At 39.7% G+C, this 20,081-nt stretch overlaps 1 protein-coding gene and 1 pseudogene across 1 annotated transcript in view; both read right to left on the bottom strand.

The window, feature by feature from the left end:
* Positions 1–454: 454 nt before the first annotated feature.
* On the bottom strand, positions 455–3,639 carry LOC127930353 (Ig lambda chain C region-like; annotated as a pseudogene).
* Positions 3,640–8,573: 4,934 nt separating this feature from the next.
* Positions 8,574–20,081, bottom strand: part of LOC127930187 (NACHT, LRR and PYD domains-containing protein 12-like) — a 99,181-nt gene continuing 87,673 nt past the window's right edge. Inside the window, 6 exon segments of the mRNA XM_052519700.1 lie at positions 8,574–9,448; positions 11,755–11,801; positions 12,053–12,226; positions 14,502–14,675; positions 17,953–17,983; positions 17,986–18,125. Coding sequence (XP_052375660.1) covers positions 8,898–9,448; positions 11,755–11,801; positions 12,053–12,226; positions 14,502–14,675; positions 17,953–17,983; positions 17,986–18,125 — 1,117 coding nt within the window. The 3' untranslated portion in view covers positions 8,574–8,897.

The following is a 20,081-nucleotide window of genomic DNA, read 5'->3' as shown; positions in this document are numbered from 1 at the left end:
TACAATATTTGTCTCACTTCTCTTCCCCCTGCCATTTGCAGATATATAACAGATTCATGTGCAAAATGCTATTGTACATTGCAGTAAGATTATAACACTTTTGCATATTGTAGCTATAAAATATGAATATATTGAATATATCATGTTATTGTATTCTTGTTTTAATTCCTCATACAGTGAAATAGTACCAGAAAATATTGTCAAGGAAATAATGTGATCCCCAATCACATGATTTCTTTACAAATCAACTATATTTTAGATAGATATGGATGATTATTAAATATATACTTTTAGAATACTTTTAGAATGATCTCATAATACAATCATAGTACAATCATAGTACAATCATAGTACAATCATATCATACTAATGAAGGTTCTCAATAAAGTACTAATTTAAACTAAACTTGTGGTCCATCTCTGGTTATTCATTAACATTATAGTAAACCTGCCCTACATCCTGGATATCTACATCAACTATTTCTGGATCTGGACTAAAGTCAGTGAGCAGGCTGCTCTATTTGAGTTCAGTTAAATTCCCCCTCATGTAGAGCTGCTAACACTGATGCTCATCAACATGCTCTAATACAAACACGTGTTCTTTAGAATGTTCTTTATTGAATATCCACAATACAGCAAAGCTTTCACTATTCCTCTATTATAAATCTGCAAAACAACCCATTTCAAATATAACAAGTCTACTTATCATGTAGCCTATGATATCAGTGTGATTAGCTATTTATCTTTTATGGAACATAATGAATATATGTAGGTTAAACTTCTAATGCATTAACATTATCTTGAAAAGTGATGTAGAAAATTAAATGGACATTACAATGGTTCTCAGGCTACTCAGTGCTGCATTCAGACTTCTTGATGCCTTTCTCAGCGAACTTGGATCCCGCGGTGACTTTACATGAGAACACTTTGTCCTGGTTCCATTCTGACGTGTCAACGGTCAGACAGCTGCTGAGCTGGAACGTCTTGTCGGCTTGCGGTACCGGGACACTCGTAGCGATGCCGCCGGTGACCGGATTCCCTCCCGCTGTCCAGCTGACATCAGCGTAGCCCATGGCCATCTGACTGGCCAGACACACCAGGGTGACTTTGCTCGACTTCAACTCTTCACTGGACGGAGGGAGGATGGTCAAGACAGGCGGAGGGAGGGTAGAGTCTGGACCAATGGAATGAGCAGAATACATATTACACAAAATCATTTGATATATTAGTAGAATGAAACGGGGTTGTGTGATTATACTGTAGAATAAACAGTACAACATTTTCTCAAAGGCTACAAACAATTAACATTCTGGCCTCGTAAATTAAAAGGCACTAAAACCATGGAATTATATTGTTACATGTTACTCACAAATATCTGTTTGTACCTGGTCTTAGTTTAAACTTCCTAAGTAACTCTCCATATGTGACTTTTCAGAGGTGAAGCAGATTTCTGTACAAGTGGATAATGAGTTCAGATCTCTACGTTTAAACATAATCAAGTAGTCAGATGTGCTGAATGAGGGATACAATCAAACATACATCCTACTACTAGTCACCCAGCAAACAGAGTTACCAACTGTAATGTCGTAGCCTGCAATGTAATGAATCATGTAGCAACATTGTGTAACTACCATATACATGGTTTTATCATTATTTAATATAACGTGGGACCAATACCTTAAAGGTTGATACAACTTTATGTAGCATTCACATTCAAATCTACCTCAGAGTAAATAGATGATTATTGTGTGAGACATTATAAATGAGTAGTGTTGTCAAGTGACAGCAGTAACCGACATGGTCAAATAGTCCATCATGTGTTTTAAGTTTAAATGAGAAATCAACAACTACAGATGTATGGTAGGCTATTTATTTTATTTATTTGACCTTTATTTAACTATGCAAGTCAGTTAAGAACAAATTCTTATTTTCAATGACAGCCTAGGAACAGTGGGTTAACTGTCTGTTCAGGGGCAGAACGACAGATTTGTACCTTGTCAGCTCAGGGGTTGGAACTTGCAACCTTCCAGTTACTAGTCCAATGCTCTAACCACTATGCTACCCTGCCGCTATGAAGATGTCACAGGGTGTCCATGACTCTTGATAATCAGTCCACAAAGTAGGTTAATTCCACAAAATAAACATGAAAAAAATAATATAATGTTAAATATGTAACTCTATTAACTATTACGTTTTACAAAAAGCCTTGAATACAAAAATATAAGGTTAAAATAAAGGGAACTCACCAGTAAAAATGAGCTTGGTCCCTTGTCCGAATATCACAGTGATTCAGTTTGTTTACACAGCTGTACAATAACCTCCTCACTCTCTACTGAGAGGACAGGAACTGAACCATCCCATTCAGACAGAGCTTCACTCTCTCTACTGAGGACAGGAACTGAAACATCCCATTCAGACAGAGCTTCACTCTCTCTACTGAGAGGACAGGAACTGAACCATCCCATTCAGACAGAGCTTCACTCTCTCTACTGAGAGGACAGGAACTGAAACATCCCATTCAGACAGAGCTTCACTCTCTCTACTGAGAGGACAGGAACTGAAACATCCCATTCAGACAGAGCTTCACTCTCTCTACTGAGAGGACAGGAACTGAACCATCCCATTCAGACAGAGCTTCACTCTCTCTACTGAGAGGACAGGAACTGAACCATCCCATTCAGACAGAGCTTCACTCTCTCTACTGAGAGGACAGGAACTGAAACATCCCATTCAGACAGAGCTTCACTCTCTCTACTGAGAGGACAGGAACTGAAACATCCCATTCAGACAGAGCTTCACTCTCTCTACTGAGAGGACAGGAACTGAACCATCCCATTCAGACAGAGCTTCACTCTCTCTACTGAGAGGACAGGAACTGAAACATCCCATTCAGACAGAGCTTCACTCTCTCTACTGAGAGGACAGGAACTGAAACATCCCATTCAGACAGAGCTTCACTCTCACTACTAACATCTCAGGCTTTTCTAGAGTTTCTCTCTATGAAGTAACAGTATATTGTATAGCATCATATTCTGCTGTTTGTGTCTGGTCCTTTTAAATCCATCAGTTAAAGCAATATCCATATGATGCAGTATTGACCTGATGATGATGATGATCACAACAAGAGAGACAACATCAGTTTCCTTTCAGACAATGTCTTTTTATAATCTTTGTAATGGATGGTTCTTCCATTTCCAGATCTCCCATTGTGTCTTGTATATAATGTTATAATAATCACTGATCAACTGCTGTTTCTTAGAGTTCACCCCTCTGCCATGAAGCAGAAGTGAGTGTATTTGGGGAGGAGTTTTTTGTCATAGTGTATATCACTGTTATACGATTTCATTAGCATCATGTGTCTTACAATAATACACTGCTGAGTCTGTCTCCTCCACATTGTTAATAATCAAACAATAATCTGATTTAGACTGATGATTAGATGTGAATTTAGGAGAGAAGAAACCAGAACCATATTCTTATGTCCTCCTCTGGTGGACGTTGACAGAACTGACAGAACTGCACTCTCTATTCTGATCACTGATGCATATTGTAAAACATAACGTGACACTGAGTGTAGAAAACATTCAGAACACCTACCTAATATTGAGTTGAATCTTACAAGGTCATAGTTCTCATTCATGCTGAAAATGATACTGAGTCCAACATCTAATGTTAATAACAGAGAACAGTTTAAACCATGTAATAATGGCAGACAGGTGTGCAACTTGTCCCCCCCCCCCACACATTCTGAAATGTAATTTTTGTCCCCACTAGTTTTATCATTGCAATGTGATACAAGAAGCCGTCGACCAGCATGGGAGATTTGAGCATAGTTCAGTGTGTATATTTTGAGCTCTTTCACCGAGGTGTAAAAGCAAGCAGAGCAGAAACTGGCTACTATTTAGTTAACTGATGTAGCTGGCAAGGTAACAACTGATTAACTTAACAGAACAAAAGTAAACTCGTGTTTATTCGCAGTGCTGAGCTAGTATTGTAACCGACATGTTTCATCCCCTCTCGACTGAGGTGAATGAATAAGCTAAGCTAGCGAGTAACTACCACAGCCAGGTCAGTTCTAGCCTCTAGTTATCTGTCAGATGGCGATATAAACACAAAATGTTCCCCTTGGCTATCTGTATATAAAAAATATATAAAAAATGGTGCCCCTTGGTTTGCTTAATATAAGGAATTTGAAATATTTGTACTTTCATTTTGATACTTAAGTATATTTTAGCAATTACATTTACTTTTGATACTTAAGTATATTTAAAACTAAATACTTTTATACTTTTACTCAAGTAGTATTTTACTGGCTGACTTTTACTTGAGTCATTTTCTATTAAGGTATCTCTACTTTTAGTATGAGAATTGGGTACTTTTTCCATCACTGCAGCCTACTCTACTTCAATGAGACCACACATACTAGGTGCACTTGAACTCTCACACCCAACTAGGAGAAGTAGGCTACGGAAGTGGTTCTGTAGCTCAGTTGGTAGAGCATGGCGCTTGTAACGCCAGGGTAGTCGGTTCGATTCCCGGGACCACCCATACGTAGAATGTATGCACACATGACTGTAAGTCGCTTTGGATAAAAGCGTCTGCGAAATGGCATATATTATATTATTATATTAAAGCAGTGAATTCTGAGTGTGTGAAAAAATGTTGCTTTTCATACAATAGGTTGGCTAATGCATTGAAAGCAGAAATAGGACCGCTTCCAAATGATTTGTGGGACAACTAAAATATTTTCATCCCAAAGATGTCTGTCTTACTGCCCGCAGCCTGCAGCATGAAAAATGCAGACCTTGCAGCAATGATCTCTGTCAGGACCTCAGATCCTGCAGGCATCCCGCAGGAATTCAGCCATCTAGTACAGTCAGTACACAACACTATGATGATCATGTCTTAGCAGGATCAGATGGTGACAGGGCTCCCAGCAGGGTCAAACAGTCAGTACACAACACTATGCTGATCATGTCTTAGCAGGATCAGATGGTGACAGGGCTCCCAGCAGGGTCAAACAGTCAGTACACAACACTATGCTGATCATGTCTTAGCAGGATCAGATGGTGACAGGGCTCCCAGCAGGGTCAAACAGTCAGTACACAACACTATGCTGATCATGTCTTAGCAGGATCAGATGGTGACAGGGGTCCCAGCAGGGTCAAACAGTCAGGGAAGACCAGTCTACAAAGCTCAGGAGAATTTTGCATTATATTCAGTGATTGATAATAACTTCCATCTTGAATTGATGGGTAGTAGCAACAGTAGCTACAGGACAGCAGCTTAAGTTTAAAGCTACAGTCTGGGATCTGGGAATAAAGGTCATTTCAATTATTGAATCATTGATTCTATTCTTGGATAATATAATGTATAAATGTACACCAAGGTAATTCTCATTTTAGGAGGATCAGATAGTGGTCTCAGCAGGGTCAGGCAGCCAGGGAAGACCAGTCTGTGGCGGAGGTGAGGTGAATTTTATTCTCTTTATCCAGCTAAAATTAGACAAGCCAGATGCTTTTCTAAGGCAGTCTGACAAACCTCCAAGTTGATTTCCAAACTGTATCAAGGGTTGATAGAGGCTTTTCCCGAGGACACAAAACATGTTAACAAACATGTGAGGAAGACCTGGGAGATGCTATTGATGATGAAGAATGGATACAGACAAAACATGTTAACAAATATGTGAGGAAGACCTGGGAGATGCTATTGATGATGAAGAATGGATACAGATATGTGTGAATGCCCCGTCAGGTTCATATCATCTCAGACATACATTAGTGAAGTTTCAGACCATCCATAGAATGTACTATATGCCAGTGAAACTGAATATCATGCACTCAGAAAGGTCATTCCTCTGTTTGAGGTGTAAAGCACAAAAGGGGACATCATTTGCATATGCTGTGGTCTTGTGAAGGCTGGCTGAATTCTGGCAAAGCGTTCTTTTATCTCAGCATGTCTACAGATTCTCCCTTCTTCCTGTTTTTGTTTGCTTGGAAATGCTGATACTGGAGACTGTTATCATAAGAAACTGTGTAACCTAGTGTCTTTGCACTTTATTCGTAAGAGTTGTTCATTTGTTAGGCTAGTGGTTAAAGTTGCAACACAATATTGATTATGGAGTTATCATGGATCTTAGTTGTCTCATTAATCACAAACATATTTAATCATCTCTTAGCTTTTTGACCTGGCATTTTTGCTGACTTTTGTTGTTCTAAATAGACGTCTAGAAGTTTCCATGGGCCATAGTAGATTGTGTAGAAATGCAGGAAATGTGCTTTAGATGCACCAAAAAATGTGAGGACCTCCAGACTCCCTGCCAAGTTATGCTCCCCACTGCAAATAGCACTGCTGGATCATTTAAAAGTCAATCGATCAATTTTCTAATAATACTCTTAGAAATGTTTTATTTTTTAAATGTACAATAATAGAATCTATGAGAATAGAAAGGTTCAGAACTTTTGTGAAACATCACGTTACAGCTGAAAATCAAAACTGGATGATGTTCAGAGATAGATTGGGGTTGAGTGGAGCTGAAGGATGAGACCAATGATTAAATAAAGTAACTATTGTAAAATACACTGTGTCCATAAAATGGTTTTGGTATGTATACTCTGGAAGTACAAGCCTAAGCGTTGTTGTACATTATTTTACTCCTATTAGGGGAGAGGTGGGAGGGTTAGGGGAAAAAATATAAAATATATATATTTGTGCCTCCCCTTCTAAAACCAAAGTTGCACCTCTGATGCAGGCCATGGAATAACTGGAACATTTTCATCTTCCAGGAACTGTGTACAGATCCTTGCGACATGGGGCCAAGCATTATCATGCTGAAACATGAGGTGATGGCGGCAGATGAATGGCACGTCAGGTCTCAGGATCTTGTCACGGTATCTCTGTGCATTCAAATTGCCACAGATAAAATGCAAATGTGTTCATTGTTCATAGCTTATGTCTGCCCATAACATAACCCCACCGCCACCATGGGGCACTCTGTTTACAACATTGACATCAGCAAACCACTCGTCCACACGATGCCATGTCTGTCATCTGCCCGGTACAGTTGAAACCGGGATTAATCCCTGAAGAGCACACTTCTCCAGCGTGCCAGTGGCCATCTGTGAGACGGTCTCTGACAGTTTGTGCAGAAATTCTTTGGTTGTGCAATCCCACCGTTTCATCAGTTGTCTGGATGGATGGTGTCAGCTGATCCTGCAGGTGAAGAAGCTGGATGTAGAGGTCCTTGGTTGGTGTGGTTACACGCAGTCTGTAGTTGTGAGGCCAGCTGGACGTATTTGCTATATTCTCTAAAACAATGCTGGAGGCGGCTTATGAGAAATTAACATTAAATTCTCTCATAACAGCTCTGGTGGACATTCCTGCAGTCAGCATGCCAATTGCACACTCCCTCAAAACTTGAGACATCTGTCGCGTTGTGCCATGTGACAAAACTGTACATTTTAGATTGGCCTTCTATTGTCCCCAGCACAAGGTGCACCTATGCAATTATACTGTTTAATCAGCTACATTGATATGCCACACCTGTCCTTAGCAAAAGAGAAATGTTCACTAATAGGAATGTGCACAACATTTGAGAGAAATAACTTTTTGTGCATATAGATCATTTCTGGGATTTTTTTATTTCAGCTCATAAAACATGGGACCAACACTTTGCATCTTGCATTTATAGTTTGCTCGGTATATGATGACAGAATAGTGGATGTTATAATGTGATTACTAAATGCACAGTATCACTTCCTGAAGCTGCTTGCTGCAACGTCACAAGGGTGTGAACTTACGCAGGAGTCGTCATTGTAGACAACTAGTAACCCAGCAGGCATAAAATAAATGCCAGAGCGGCGTTTCTGTCTTGCTGGTCTTTATGTGACAAAATGAACTGGTGGGGAGGTTCTCTCGGTCCTGTTGAACCAATCCAGTAAATGTGGAGTAGTTAAGATGGAGTGTTGCTTTGTTAATGTCCAAAAGAGGAAATCACGTCACATGATCTCTTTCCATTTACCCTGAATGTTTCTGACCCCACAGAGGGTGTTGTAACAGAGATGATAGAGAAAGGAGATTCACTGAAAACACACTACTAAGGAACAGCTACGACCCCATTGAAGTTGACATTTTACATGGTTAAGGTCTGTATGTGTGTGATCATAAAAGCTTATTTTTCAACTGAATAAGACATCCATTTACTGTACTGTCATACTGATCAATATTAAAACATTTACATCCCCTATTACTGTACTCCATTTACTGTACTGTCATATTCTGATCAATATTAAAACATTTCCACCTCTCTTCTTTCATCTATTACTGTACTGTCATATTCTGATCAATATTAAAACATTTACACCTCTCTTCTTTCATCTATTACTGTACTGTCATATTTTGATCAATATTAAAACATTTCCACCTCTCTTCTTCCATCTATTACTGTAATGTCATATTGTGATCAATATTAAAATATTTACACCTCTCTTCTTTAATCTATTACTGTACTGTCATATTCTGATCAATATTAAAACATTTCCACCTCTCTTCTTTCATTTGGTTGATTAACTTTATTAGTCACATGTACATTTCATTCAGTGGAATTTAGTTTATACAGAAACATGACTGTTGTGTCAAGAATTTTAAAAATAAACTGTCTACAGACAACAATATTTCCAAACACCAAGAAGTCCAATAACAAGAAGATCAATGATTTCTAAATTACAACACAATGTGGTGATTAATTACATTAATGAATGACTCTAGTTGACAATGTTTGTCAATTTCAATGGTGTGTGTTAATGAATGTTTACAATCATATGTTTACACACGAGAGAGATATTCTACATTGTTGCTCCAGTGTGTCTTACTGAACAGGACCAGGATTAGAGTGAAACATCATGTTGTGTTTGACACAGGGACCACCTGACACAGGGACACTGAGGAGTCATACCAAACATAAAACCCTGGATAGAGGGGCTCAGTGAATGTGGTGTGGAATGTGTACAGGTGGGTCAGTGTGTCAGAGACTCTGTAGAAGGACAGAGTGCCGGCTGGCCAGTCCAGATACACTCCTACTCTGTGGGAGCTGGAGGATGGGACGTCTATGGTGGTGGTATTATTATTGTGCCAGGCTCTGTAACTGTTGTTAGAGCAGTCCAGACTCCAGGACTTGTCATTCCATCCAAGCCTACTATCATTACCCCTTCCTCTCCTGATGATTCCTTTATATGTCACTCCCATATCAGCCCCTATCCCACTCCACTCTACCTCCCAGTAACAGCGCCCAGTCAGACCCTCTCTACACAGCTCCTGTTCCCAGACCTCAAACCTCTCTGGGTGATCAGGATACGGCTGGTCCTTTGTCCTCCATGTCACCTTTCTGTTCTCCTCAGACAGAGAGAGGTATCTATTTACTGTGTTTGGGTCCAGTGTGAGATCACAGGCATCTGATGGATGAAACCAGACACAATATTAGAAATCATCATCATTCACATTAGAATGTTAACTCACTTTTCCCTATTTAATTTAATGTAGATGTTTCTAGGTATCAAAAGGAGAACGTAAGGTAACTTGAGACATGTTAACTTATCATATTGTATACTATATGGTAATATAAAACACACTTATTCCCATTAATTACACACACATTTTTCACACCCTGATCTATTTCACCTGTCCTTTGAATTGTCTCCATCCCCTCCAGGTGTTGCTTTTTATCCCTGGTGTACATATCCCTGTGTTTCCTTTCTATCTGTGCCAGTTTGTTTTGTTTGCCAAGTCAACCAGCATTTTTCCTTGCTCCTATTTTTCCCAGTCTCTGTTTTGTTTCTAGTCCTCCTGGTTTCAACCCTTGCCTGTCCTGACTCCGAGCCCGCCTGCCTGACCACTCTGCATGTTCTGACTACCAGCCTGCCTATCCCATTCTACTGTTTAGACTCAGATCTGGTTTCTGACCCTTGCCTGGCCTGATCTCAAGACTGCCTATTGCCTGGTACTGTTTGGACTCTGACCTGGTTAGTGAACTCTCGCCTGTCCCCACCCTGCCTTTGCCTACTCCCTTTGTTATAATAAATATCGGAGTTCAACCATTTGCCTCCTGTATCTGCATTTGGGTCTCGCCTTGTGCCATTATAACACGTGTAATTACTGACTTCTTGACGGGCCGCTCCCAGGTGGTAAGAGTAGGCAACAACACGTCTGCCACGCTGATCCTTAACACTGGGGTCCCTCAGGGGTGTGTGTTTAATCCCCTCCTGTACTCCCTGTTCACCCATGACTGTGTGGCCAAACACGACTCCAACACCATCATTCAGTTTGCTGATGACACAACAGTGGTAGGCCTGATCCCTGACAATGATGAGACGGCCTATAGGGAGGAGGTCAGAGACCTGGCAGTGTGGTGCCAGGACAACAACCTCTCCCTCAATGTGATCAAAACAAAGGAGCTGATCGTGGACTACAGGAAGAGGCCCCCATTAACATCAACGGGTCTGTAGTGGAGCTGGTCGAGAGTTTCAAGTTCCTTGAGGCCACATCACCAACAAACTAACATGGTCCAAACACACCAAGACAGCCGTGAAGAGGGCACAACAAAACATTTTCCCCCTCAGGAGACTGAAAAGATTTGGCATGGGTCCCCAGATCCTCAAAAGGTTCTACAGATGCACCATCGAGAGCTTCCTGACCGGTTGCATCACCGCCTGGTATGCCAACTGCTCGGCATCAGACAGTAAGGGTAGTGCTTATGGCCCAGTACATCACTGGGGCCAAGCTTCCTGCCATCCAGGACCTATATTATAGGCGGTGTCAGAGGAAAGCCCATAAAATTGTCAGAGACTCCAGTCACCCAAGTTATAGACTGTTTTCTCTGCTACCGCACAGCAGCTATCGCACGTTTTCTCTGCTACCGCACAAATTCTAGGACCAAAAGGCTCCTCTACAGCTTCTACCCCCAGCAATTAGACTGCTGAACAATTCATAAAAATCGCCACCAGACTATTTACACTGACCCCTTCCCCCTTTTGTACACTGCTGCTACTCCCTTTTTATTATCTATGCATAGTCCCCTACCTACATGTTCAGATTACCTCAACTCGCCTGTACCCCTGCACACTGACTCTGTACCGGTGTCCCCTGTATATAGCCTCGTTATTGTTATTCTTATTGTGTTACTTATTATTATTTTATTTTTTTGCTTTAGTCTATTTGGTAAATGTTTTCTTAACTCTTCTTGAACTGCACTGTTGTTGGGGCCTTGTCAGTAAGCATTTCACAGTAAGTTCTAAACTTGTTGTATTCGGCGCATGTGACAAATAAAGTTTAATTTGATTTGACACACACACACACACACACACACACACACACACACACACACACACACACACACACACACACACACACACACACACACACACACACACACACACACACACATTTCTAATGTAACACAAACACGCCACACACATACACAGACACACACACACACACACATTTCTAATGCAACACGAACACGCCACACACACACACACACACACACATTTCTAATGTAACACGAACACGCCACACACATACACAGACACACACATTCTCAAAGCAACACTTTCTCAACATTTTTGTCCCTGATTTCTGCTTCTGTAGATGTAAAGCTTATATTTAATATGACCAAGTATGTAATGATGGTGGTCTTTGACTTTGACTCAACTTGAATAAAGACTTATTCTTAGTCATATTCTTCACAGCAGTCAACACTCACATTTTCTAAGCCCAGGTTTCATTGTCTTCTCTCCACCATGTTCCACACTGTAGCGATAAGTATAAGAACAGACGGTCATTGAGTGATACATGTGAATTCACACACACACACACACACACACACACACACACACACACACACACACACACACACACACACACACACACACACACACACACACACACACACACACACACACACACACACACGCACACACACACACACACACAGTTTGTCTTAACTAGTCTGATAACTCAAACATGTCTGATATGAACATTGACATAAACCCTCTACATACTTGAGTTTCTCCAGTCTGCAGTGTGGATCCTCCAGTCCAGCAGAGAGCAATCTGACTCCTGAGTCTCGTGGATAATTGTAGCTCAGGTCCAGCTCTCTCAGGTGTGAGGGGTTTGACCTCAAAGCTGAGACCAGAGAAGCACAGCCTTCCTCTGTGACTAGACAGCCTGACAGCCTGCAAAGAGTAAAATACATTTAAAATCACACTGCTGTTCTTTGGTGGTGAAAATGGAGTGGCAGTATACTTCTTCAACATTTTCAGATTCATCAGTGTCCTGAATACCGCCATATAAATTCATGAATGGATGTATCATTACTAGAAATGACAAATTATTGAAGTTTTTATTTTAGAGACAAACATGTATAGTACAAATATTTCACTGAGACTGACCATATCAGTTTACCAAACAGGATCAGTCACAAGACAGACAGTGGGGTATAAGATGTAGATTCTATTAAGTATACAGTCCACACCATATCTATGACAGTGAAGCTAACATTTTAAATGTGGCTCTGTACTACAGCATTTTGGATTTAAGCTCAAATGTTTCATATGAGGTGACAGTATATAATGTCACCTTTATTTGAAGGCAGTTTAATACATATTTTCTAAGTCGTTTCAACGCTTAGAAGAATAAAAGGACTTTATGTATCTAATCATTTGTAAAAGTCATAAGAATCCTGACCAATTCACTTATAGTGTATTAAAGTAGTCAACAGTTTAATAAAGATAGGGCTGACTACTGCCCCCTTTGGAGGAATTGCGTGCCCATAGTAAACAGAAAAAAATCTGTTGAAAATTGCTAGTATATGCATATAATAATTATTATTGAATAGAAAACACTCTAAAGCTTCTAAAACCGTTTAAATTATGTCTGTATGTAAAGCAGAACTCTCAGGGCAGCCATTCTCCCAAACTCTCTCTTGTCATCAGAAAATTTGGCCCAACTTTGACGTCATCGCCCCCCACCCTCCCCAAGCAGCTACAGACCCAGGAACAGTTTCTCTGTCTTCAGCGCGATGTCTGCTTTCAATGGGGCTTCTCATTGTGAGAATCGCACTTCTGGCGGGCTGAAACCTTCCGGTCGCGTGAAAAAACAGGTTACTCTCATGCTCGCTCGGCTCAGGTGCTCTCTTTCTTCCAAGATTGACTAAACGATGCGTGTGTTTCTGTTCGAGCTCAGGATTGTTTTCCACCTTTATAACATGCTAAAGCTTGATTCTGAACATAGTTTGACGAGTTTAGTCGACATATAATATGTCATTTTTGATGTTTTGGTGCGCATCCACTTGAATTTTGGCTGCATTTCAACCGAAATATGTCGTGTTTGATAACCTAAAGACACAGACTTCAAAACTAAACGCTGTTTTTGGTAAGTATAATTCCTTCCAGGTCTTCTGATGGAAGAACATCAAAGGTAAGGGAATATTTATGTGGTAAATTTGGGTTTCTGTGGACTCCAAGATAGAGGAGCCATAATGCTAATTTCTGAGCGCCGACTCATATTATAGCCTAGTGAACGAATTCTGTAACGTTAAAAATAAATGTAACACAGCGATTGCATTTAGTGAAGTGAAGATACAAGAAGATACAAGAAGTGTATCTTTCTATATATATGTAGAACATGTATATTTAGTCAAAGTTTATGATATGTATTGCTTGTTATCTGACGTTATCTGCCGGAGCTATCGTCATTTCTCAGGACATTTGAGTAGCATTTTTTGAACAATGCGTCATTGTAAACAGAGATTTATGGATATAAATAGCATATTATTGAAAAACATTAATGTACTGTGTAACATGTTCTATTACTGTCATCTGATGAAGATTTTCAAAAGGTTAGTGAATAATTTTTCTTTTAATCCTGCGTTTGTTGATTGCATATTTTGTTCAACTTGGCTATGCAAATTAGCTGTGTATTCGGTGGTGGTTTGACGTAAATATGTGCTATGTTTTCGCCGTAAAACATTTTAGAAATCTGACTTGCTGGGTAGATAAACAAGGTGTTTATCTTTCATTTGAGCTATTGGACTTGTTAATGTGTGGAGGTTAAGTTCCATGCGCCACCTTCCAGCTGAACGTGGGAGGGGCTCGTTCCCAAATGGGAACACTGAACCTCAACAGGTTTGAAAGTAGTCAACAGTTTAATATTAGGCCCCAAACACATTGGTTGCATTTGCAGTTTGTTTTGGTTGTGTTTTGGTTTGTGTTTTGCCCAATAGTAACTGAATGGTAAATCATGTCCTGTCATTTTGGAGTCCAATAAAAAAAGGACACATTCTGTATTGTCACCTAATTTTAAACATTCTATCTCAAATCCAAAATGCAAGCGCAAAATTTAAAGCTATAAGCCCTCCAATCACATATGATGTGGACTATGTGTGCCTGGTAAACAGATGTGGATCTGGTGAACAGTTATCACTTGTTGACCAACGACAGGAATACTGACCTCAGAGTCTCCAGTTTACAGTGGGCATTCCCCAGTCCAGCAGAGAGCAGCTTCACTCCTGAATCCTTCAGGTCATTGTTACTCAGATCCAGCTCTCTCAGGTGTGAGGGGTTTGACCTCAGAGCTGAGCCCAGAGAAGAACACCCTTCCTGTGTGATTAGACAGCCTGACAGCCTGAGAAAGAGTCAAATCATATTAAAACCATACTGATATTCCTTGGTGGTCAAAATTGTGGCAGTATATATTTTTTAACATATTCAGATATTTTATATCATGGTCCTGAATCCTGCCATATCTATTCATAAATGGATATCTCATTATTATAAATTACATATTATAAAATTATAATGTTTAAAAAGCAAAGGTATTAGATTTTTGATTGTATTGAATATAGTATAGTCTATTTTGACATTGAAGCCAACATTTTACATCTGGCTCTGTACTCCAGCATTTTGGAATTGAGATCAAATGTTTCATATGAGGTGACAACATAAAATGTCACCTTTAATTTCAGGGTATCTTCATGCATATCTCTTCGACAGTTTAGAAATGAAATAACTTTATGTATCTAGTCCCCCATTTGAAGAAGTCATAACTATTCTGACCAATTCACTTATAGTGTATTAAAGTTGTCAGAAGTTTAGTATTTGGTCCCAAACTTGTTTGTTGCATTTGCAGTTTGTTTTGGTTGTGTTTTGGGTTATGTTTTGCCCAATAGTAACTGAATGGTGGGTGATGACTGGAGTACATAAGATATTTCTAAACACAACTAAATAAATATTGATGATTCCATGACTAAGAAAACTCATAAATTAATCATGAATGATTATGAGTGAGAAACTTTGTCATTCATCACTATTCACAATTAATTCATGATTATTCATAATCATGGTAGTATCCACATGAATGTAGAAGTGTTCATAAGCATCTTCTATTCTTACTTACAACACAAGTGAAGGGACTCTAAAATGACTCTCACCATTCAGTTACTATTTGGAAAAACATAATCTAAAACACACCCACGATAACCACGATAACCACGATAACCACGATAACCACGATAACCTGAAAATGCATTCAACAAGTCTGTAGAGTAGAGTACACACTTGATGTAATCACTGCAGGCAAGGAATATGTGACCAAATACAACAATTTTGACTAAGTGAATTTTTCCCCAAAATGACAACTTCTTCAAATACAGTGCCTTCGGAAAGTATTGACTTCCTCACATTCTGTTACGTTACAGTCTTATTCTAAAGTCTTATTCTAAAATTGATTACATTTTAATTTTCCCTCATCAATCTCACACAATACCCCATAATGACAAAATGAAAGCAGGTTTATATACATTTAATCAAATGTGCTAAATATGTGGTCCTTCTGTAGCTCAGTTGGTAGAGCATGGCGCTTGTAACGCCAGGGTAGTGGGTTCGATTCCCGGGACCACCCATACGTAGAATGTATGCACACATGACTGTAAGTCGCTTTGGATAAAAGCATCTGCTAAATGGCATATTATTAAAAATATATATAAAAAAACAGAAATACCTTATTATCAAAATTATTCAGACATCTTGCTATGAGACTCAAAATTGAGCTCAGGTGAATCCTGTTTCCATTGATCATCCTTGAGATGTTTCTACAACTTGATTGGAGTCCACCTATGGTCGTCTATTCAATTGATTAGACATGATTTGGAAAGGCACACACCTGTCTATATAAGGTCCCACAGTTGACAGTGTACGTCAGAGCAAAAACTAAGCCATGAGGTTGAAGGAATTGTCCGTAAAGCTCAGAGACAGGATTGTGTTGAGGCACAGATCTGGGGAAGGGTAACAAAACATTCTTTCACCCTTGAAGGTCCCCAAAAACACAGTGGCCTCCATCAATCTTAAGTGGAAGAAGTTTGTAACCACCAAGTCTCTTCCTAGAGCTGGCCACCCATCCAAACTAAGCAATCGGGGAGAAGGTCCTTGGTCAAGGAGGTGACTAAGAACTTGATGGTCACTCTGACAGAGCTTCAGAGGTCCTCTGTGGACATGGGAGAAACTTCCAAAAGGACAACCATGTCCGCAGCACTCCGCCAATCAGGCTTTTATTGTTGAATGGCCAGATGGAAGACACTCCTCAGTAAAAGGCACATGACAGCCCGCTTGGAGTTTTCCAAAAGGGACCTAAGACACGCAGACCATGAGAAACAAGACATTTCTGGTCTGATGAAACCAAGATTGAATGCTTAGGCCTGAATGCCAAGTGTCACGTCTGGGACTGGGAGACTAGTCAGGATCAAGGGAAAGATGAACGGAGCAAAGTACGGAGAGATCCTTGATGAAATCTACTCCAGAGCGCTCAGGACCTCAGACTGTGGTGAACACCAATATCTCTACCTGTACATGCCCATCTGATCATTTATCACTCCAGTGTTAATCTGCAAAATTGTATTATTCGCCTACCTCCTCATGCCTTTGCACACATTGTATATAGACTGCCCATTTTTTTCTACTGTGTTATTGACTTGCTAATTGTTTACTCCATGTGTAACTCTGTGTTGTCTGTTCACACTGCTATGCTTTATCTTGGCCAGGTCGCAGTTGCAAATGAGAACTTGTTCTCAACTAGCCTACCTGGTTAAATAAAGGTGAAATAAAAAAATAAAAATAAAAAAACGTACACCTTCCAACAGGACAACGACTCCAAGCACACAGCCAAGACAACATAGGAATGGCTTCAGGGCAAGTCTCTGAATGTCCTTCAGTGGCCCAGCCAGAGCCCAGACTTGAACTTGATTGAACATCTCTTGAGACCTAAAAATAGTTGTGCTCTGACTCTCCCCATCCAACTGACAAAGCTTGAGAGGATCTGAAGAGAAGAATGGAGAAACTCTCCAAATACAGGTGTGACAAGCTTGTAGGGCCACACCCAAGAAGACTTGAGACTAATTGCTGTCAAAGCTGCTTCAACAAACTGCTGCGTAAAGGGTCTTAATACTTATGTAAATGTGATATTTCAAATATATATTTATTTTTAAATATATTAGCAAACATATCTAAAAACCTGTTTTTGCTTTGTCATTATGGGTTTATTGTGTGGAGATTGATTAGTGGAAAAAATGATTTCATTAATTTTAGAAGAAGGCTGAAACGTAACAAATTCTGGAAAAAGTCAAGGTGTCTGAATACTTCCCGAAGGCACTGTACATACATAAAGTGCTTTCATTTCTAAACGGTAAAACAGGTATTATTACCTTCAAACAAAAGGTGACATTCTGTACTGTCACCAAATATGAAACATTCTACTGTATCTCAAAACCAAAATGTTGGAGCATAGCGCCAAATTTAAAACTGTAAACTTCACTGTCTAAACACATACGGTGTGGACTATGTGTCCCTGATAAACACATGTTGATCTGGTGAACAATTATCACTTGTTTACCAACTACAGAAATACTGACCTCAGAGTCTCCAGTTTACAGTGGGGATTCCCAGTCCAGCAGAGAGAAGCTTCACTCCTGAATCCTTCAGGTCATTGTTACTCAGATCCAGCTCTCTCAGGTGTGAGGGGTTTGACCTCAGAGCTGAGACCAGAGAAGCACAGCCTTCTTCTGTGACTAGACAGGCTGACAACCTGCAAAAGAGTAAAATCGTTTTAAAATAACACTGCTATTTTTTGGCTGTGAAAATAGTGACAGTATATTTTTTTCAACATATTCAGATACTGTATATCAGCGTCCTGAAACCGTCCATATCTATTCATAAATTGATGTATTATTATTAACAATGACAAATGATAGAAGTACTGCTTGTAGAGAGAAAACATTTTTAATACAAATATTTGAGTAGACTGACTTGACCCGTATAAAAAGCAGTATGACTTGACCAGTATAAAAAGCAGTATCAGTCAAAAGACAGACAGTGAGGTATAAGATTTAGATTGTATCGAGTATACAATCCACACCATATCTATTTTGACAGTGAAGCTAACATTTTACATTTGGCAATATGCTCCAGCATTTTCAGATCAAATGTTTCATACGAGGTGACAATATATAATGTCATGACGTTGTCCTGTTGTGTGAGGTTTGTGACCGTCATAAATACCTTTCCTGTTTTCTCTCCACTCTACAGAATGGACTCTTGGAAAGCCTTTTCTTAACATAGAGAGAGTATGGTAACATCAAAAGGTTGGGAAAAAATAACAATATTTCTGTAATCCAACCAGTTTAAAGTGTCCGTTGGTACTTAAAGAATATGATGTCAGATCAGTTGGTGTCTAGGACATTATATCTGATGATAAGACGACATAAATTGTATCTTGGAAAGTCTACACATTCTAGTCATCAGATTGACATGGAATTGTTGTGCAATTTAAATGTTTAAATATGAAACTTTGTGAAAAGATTAATTTCAGCTTCTAAATGGGAGAATTGTTTTCATAAAGTAAACTATGCTCACTCAGTGGCCACGCCCAAGTGAACAGACATTGGTTGAGAACCATGAAACACGCCCTTCTCTCCCCACTACAAAAACCCGTTGACGTGAGGACTGATGTCCATACGTTTAAAAGGGCAAATTTCAACCTAATGAAATTAACATTTAATTCCCGACGACGTGAGGACTGATGTCCATACGTTTAAAAGGGCTTGGAGGTGACGATCACCATGCTGGAAGGATGAATTTCGACTACACCAGTCAGAATAGAGCCCGAGCTGAGTATGGCAACTTGGTATGAACTTTGAACTGTTGATTCAACTTGTTAGCCGGGGTTCGTGAAGATAACCCATAATTGTACAACTTTCAGATGAGACTGAATAAGGTGACGATTAATGACCGACTGCTATTGATATAAAATATCTTCAGATCTTGAAGAGTGGATTCAGGAGATAGCCGCTCTATAAAAACTAATGCTTCCGTGGTGCCCCAGGTTAGTCATGAGTTAATTGGTGCATGATTTAATTCAATGACATAATCAATTAAACGTTAGGTATTCGATTTGATAAATAGCATGTCATCTCATTCAACCATACTAGAGACATGACATAATGACGCATTGTGCGAGGAATCTAAAATAGGATGACGCCTTCATTTTGATTCAGCCAATATAAAATTGAAAAGCAGTTTACATAAAACACCCAGATTATGTTATCAGTAGAGAGAGTTGGTGAGCCATGTGTGTGTGTTCTGGAGAATGCCTCCGTGTTGTTCTCTGACGTAGCCAGGGGGTAGTGTTAGCTATACATTTCTAGTACTAAGACACAATCCAACTACTTATAGAAATTTGAGAAATAGAGCGTTTGGCCAAACGTAGTGCTATTTCTGCCTCCCACGTTTCAGAAGGCTCGGTCATTATTAATTTCCTGAGTGAGGACAAAGAGCCAGCCAATTGAAATCTGAGTAGATATTAGCTTGACTAGCGATAATTATCTCTCTATCTCTCGCTTTTCCATGCGAGTAGACTAATGGTGTATGTCTTTGTTTACCGCGCGTTCCGACAAAACATTGCATAAAACCGTTCCCTTGCTGAAGGGGATCCAATGTTATTCTTGAAAGTGTACAAAGTAGGATTAGCTTGCATGAGATGCTA

Source organism: Oncorhynchus keta, chromosome 5 (assembly GCF_023373465.1).
Source record: "Oncorhynchus keta strain PuntledgeMale-10-30-2019 chromosome 5, Oket_V2, whole genome shotgun sequence".
In the NCBI taxonomy this organism is placed as follows: Eukaryota; Metazoa; Chordata; class Actinopteri; order Salmoniformes; family Salmonidae; genus Oncorhynchus; species Oncorhynchus keta.
The sequence above is the reverse complement of the archived record's forward strand: the minus strand, read 5'-3'. Positions and strand labels throughout refer to the sequence as shown.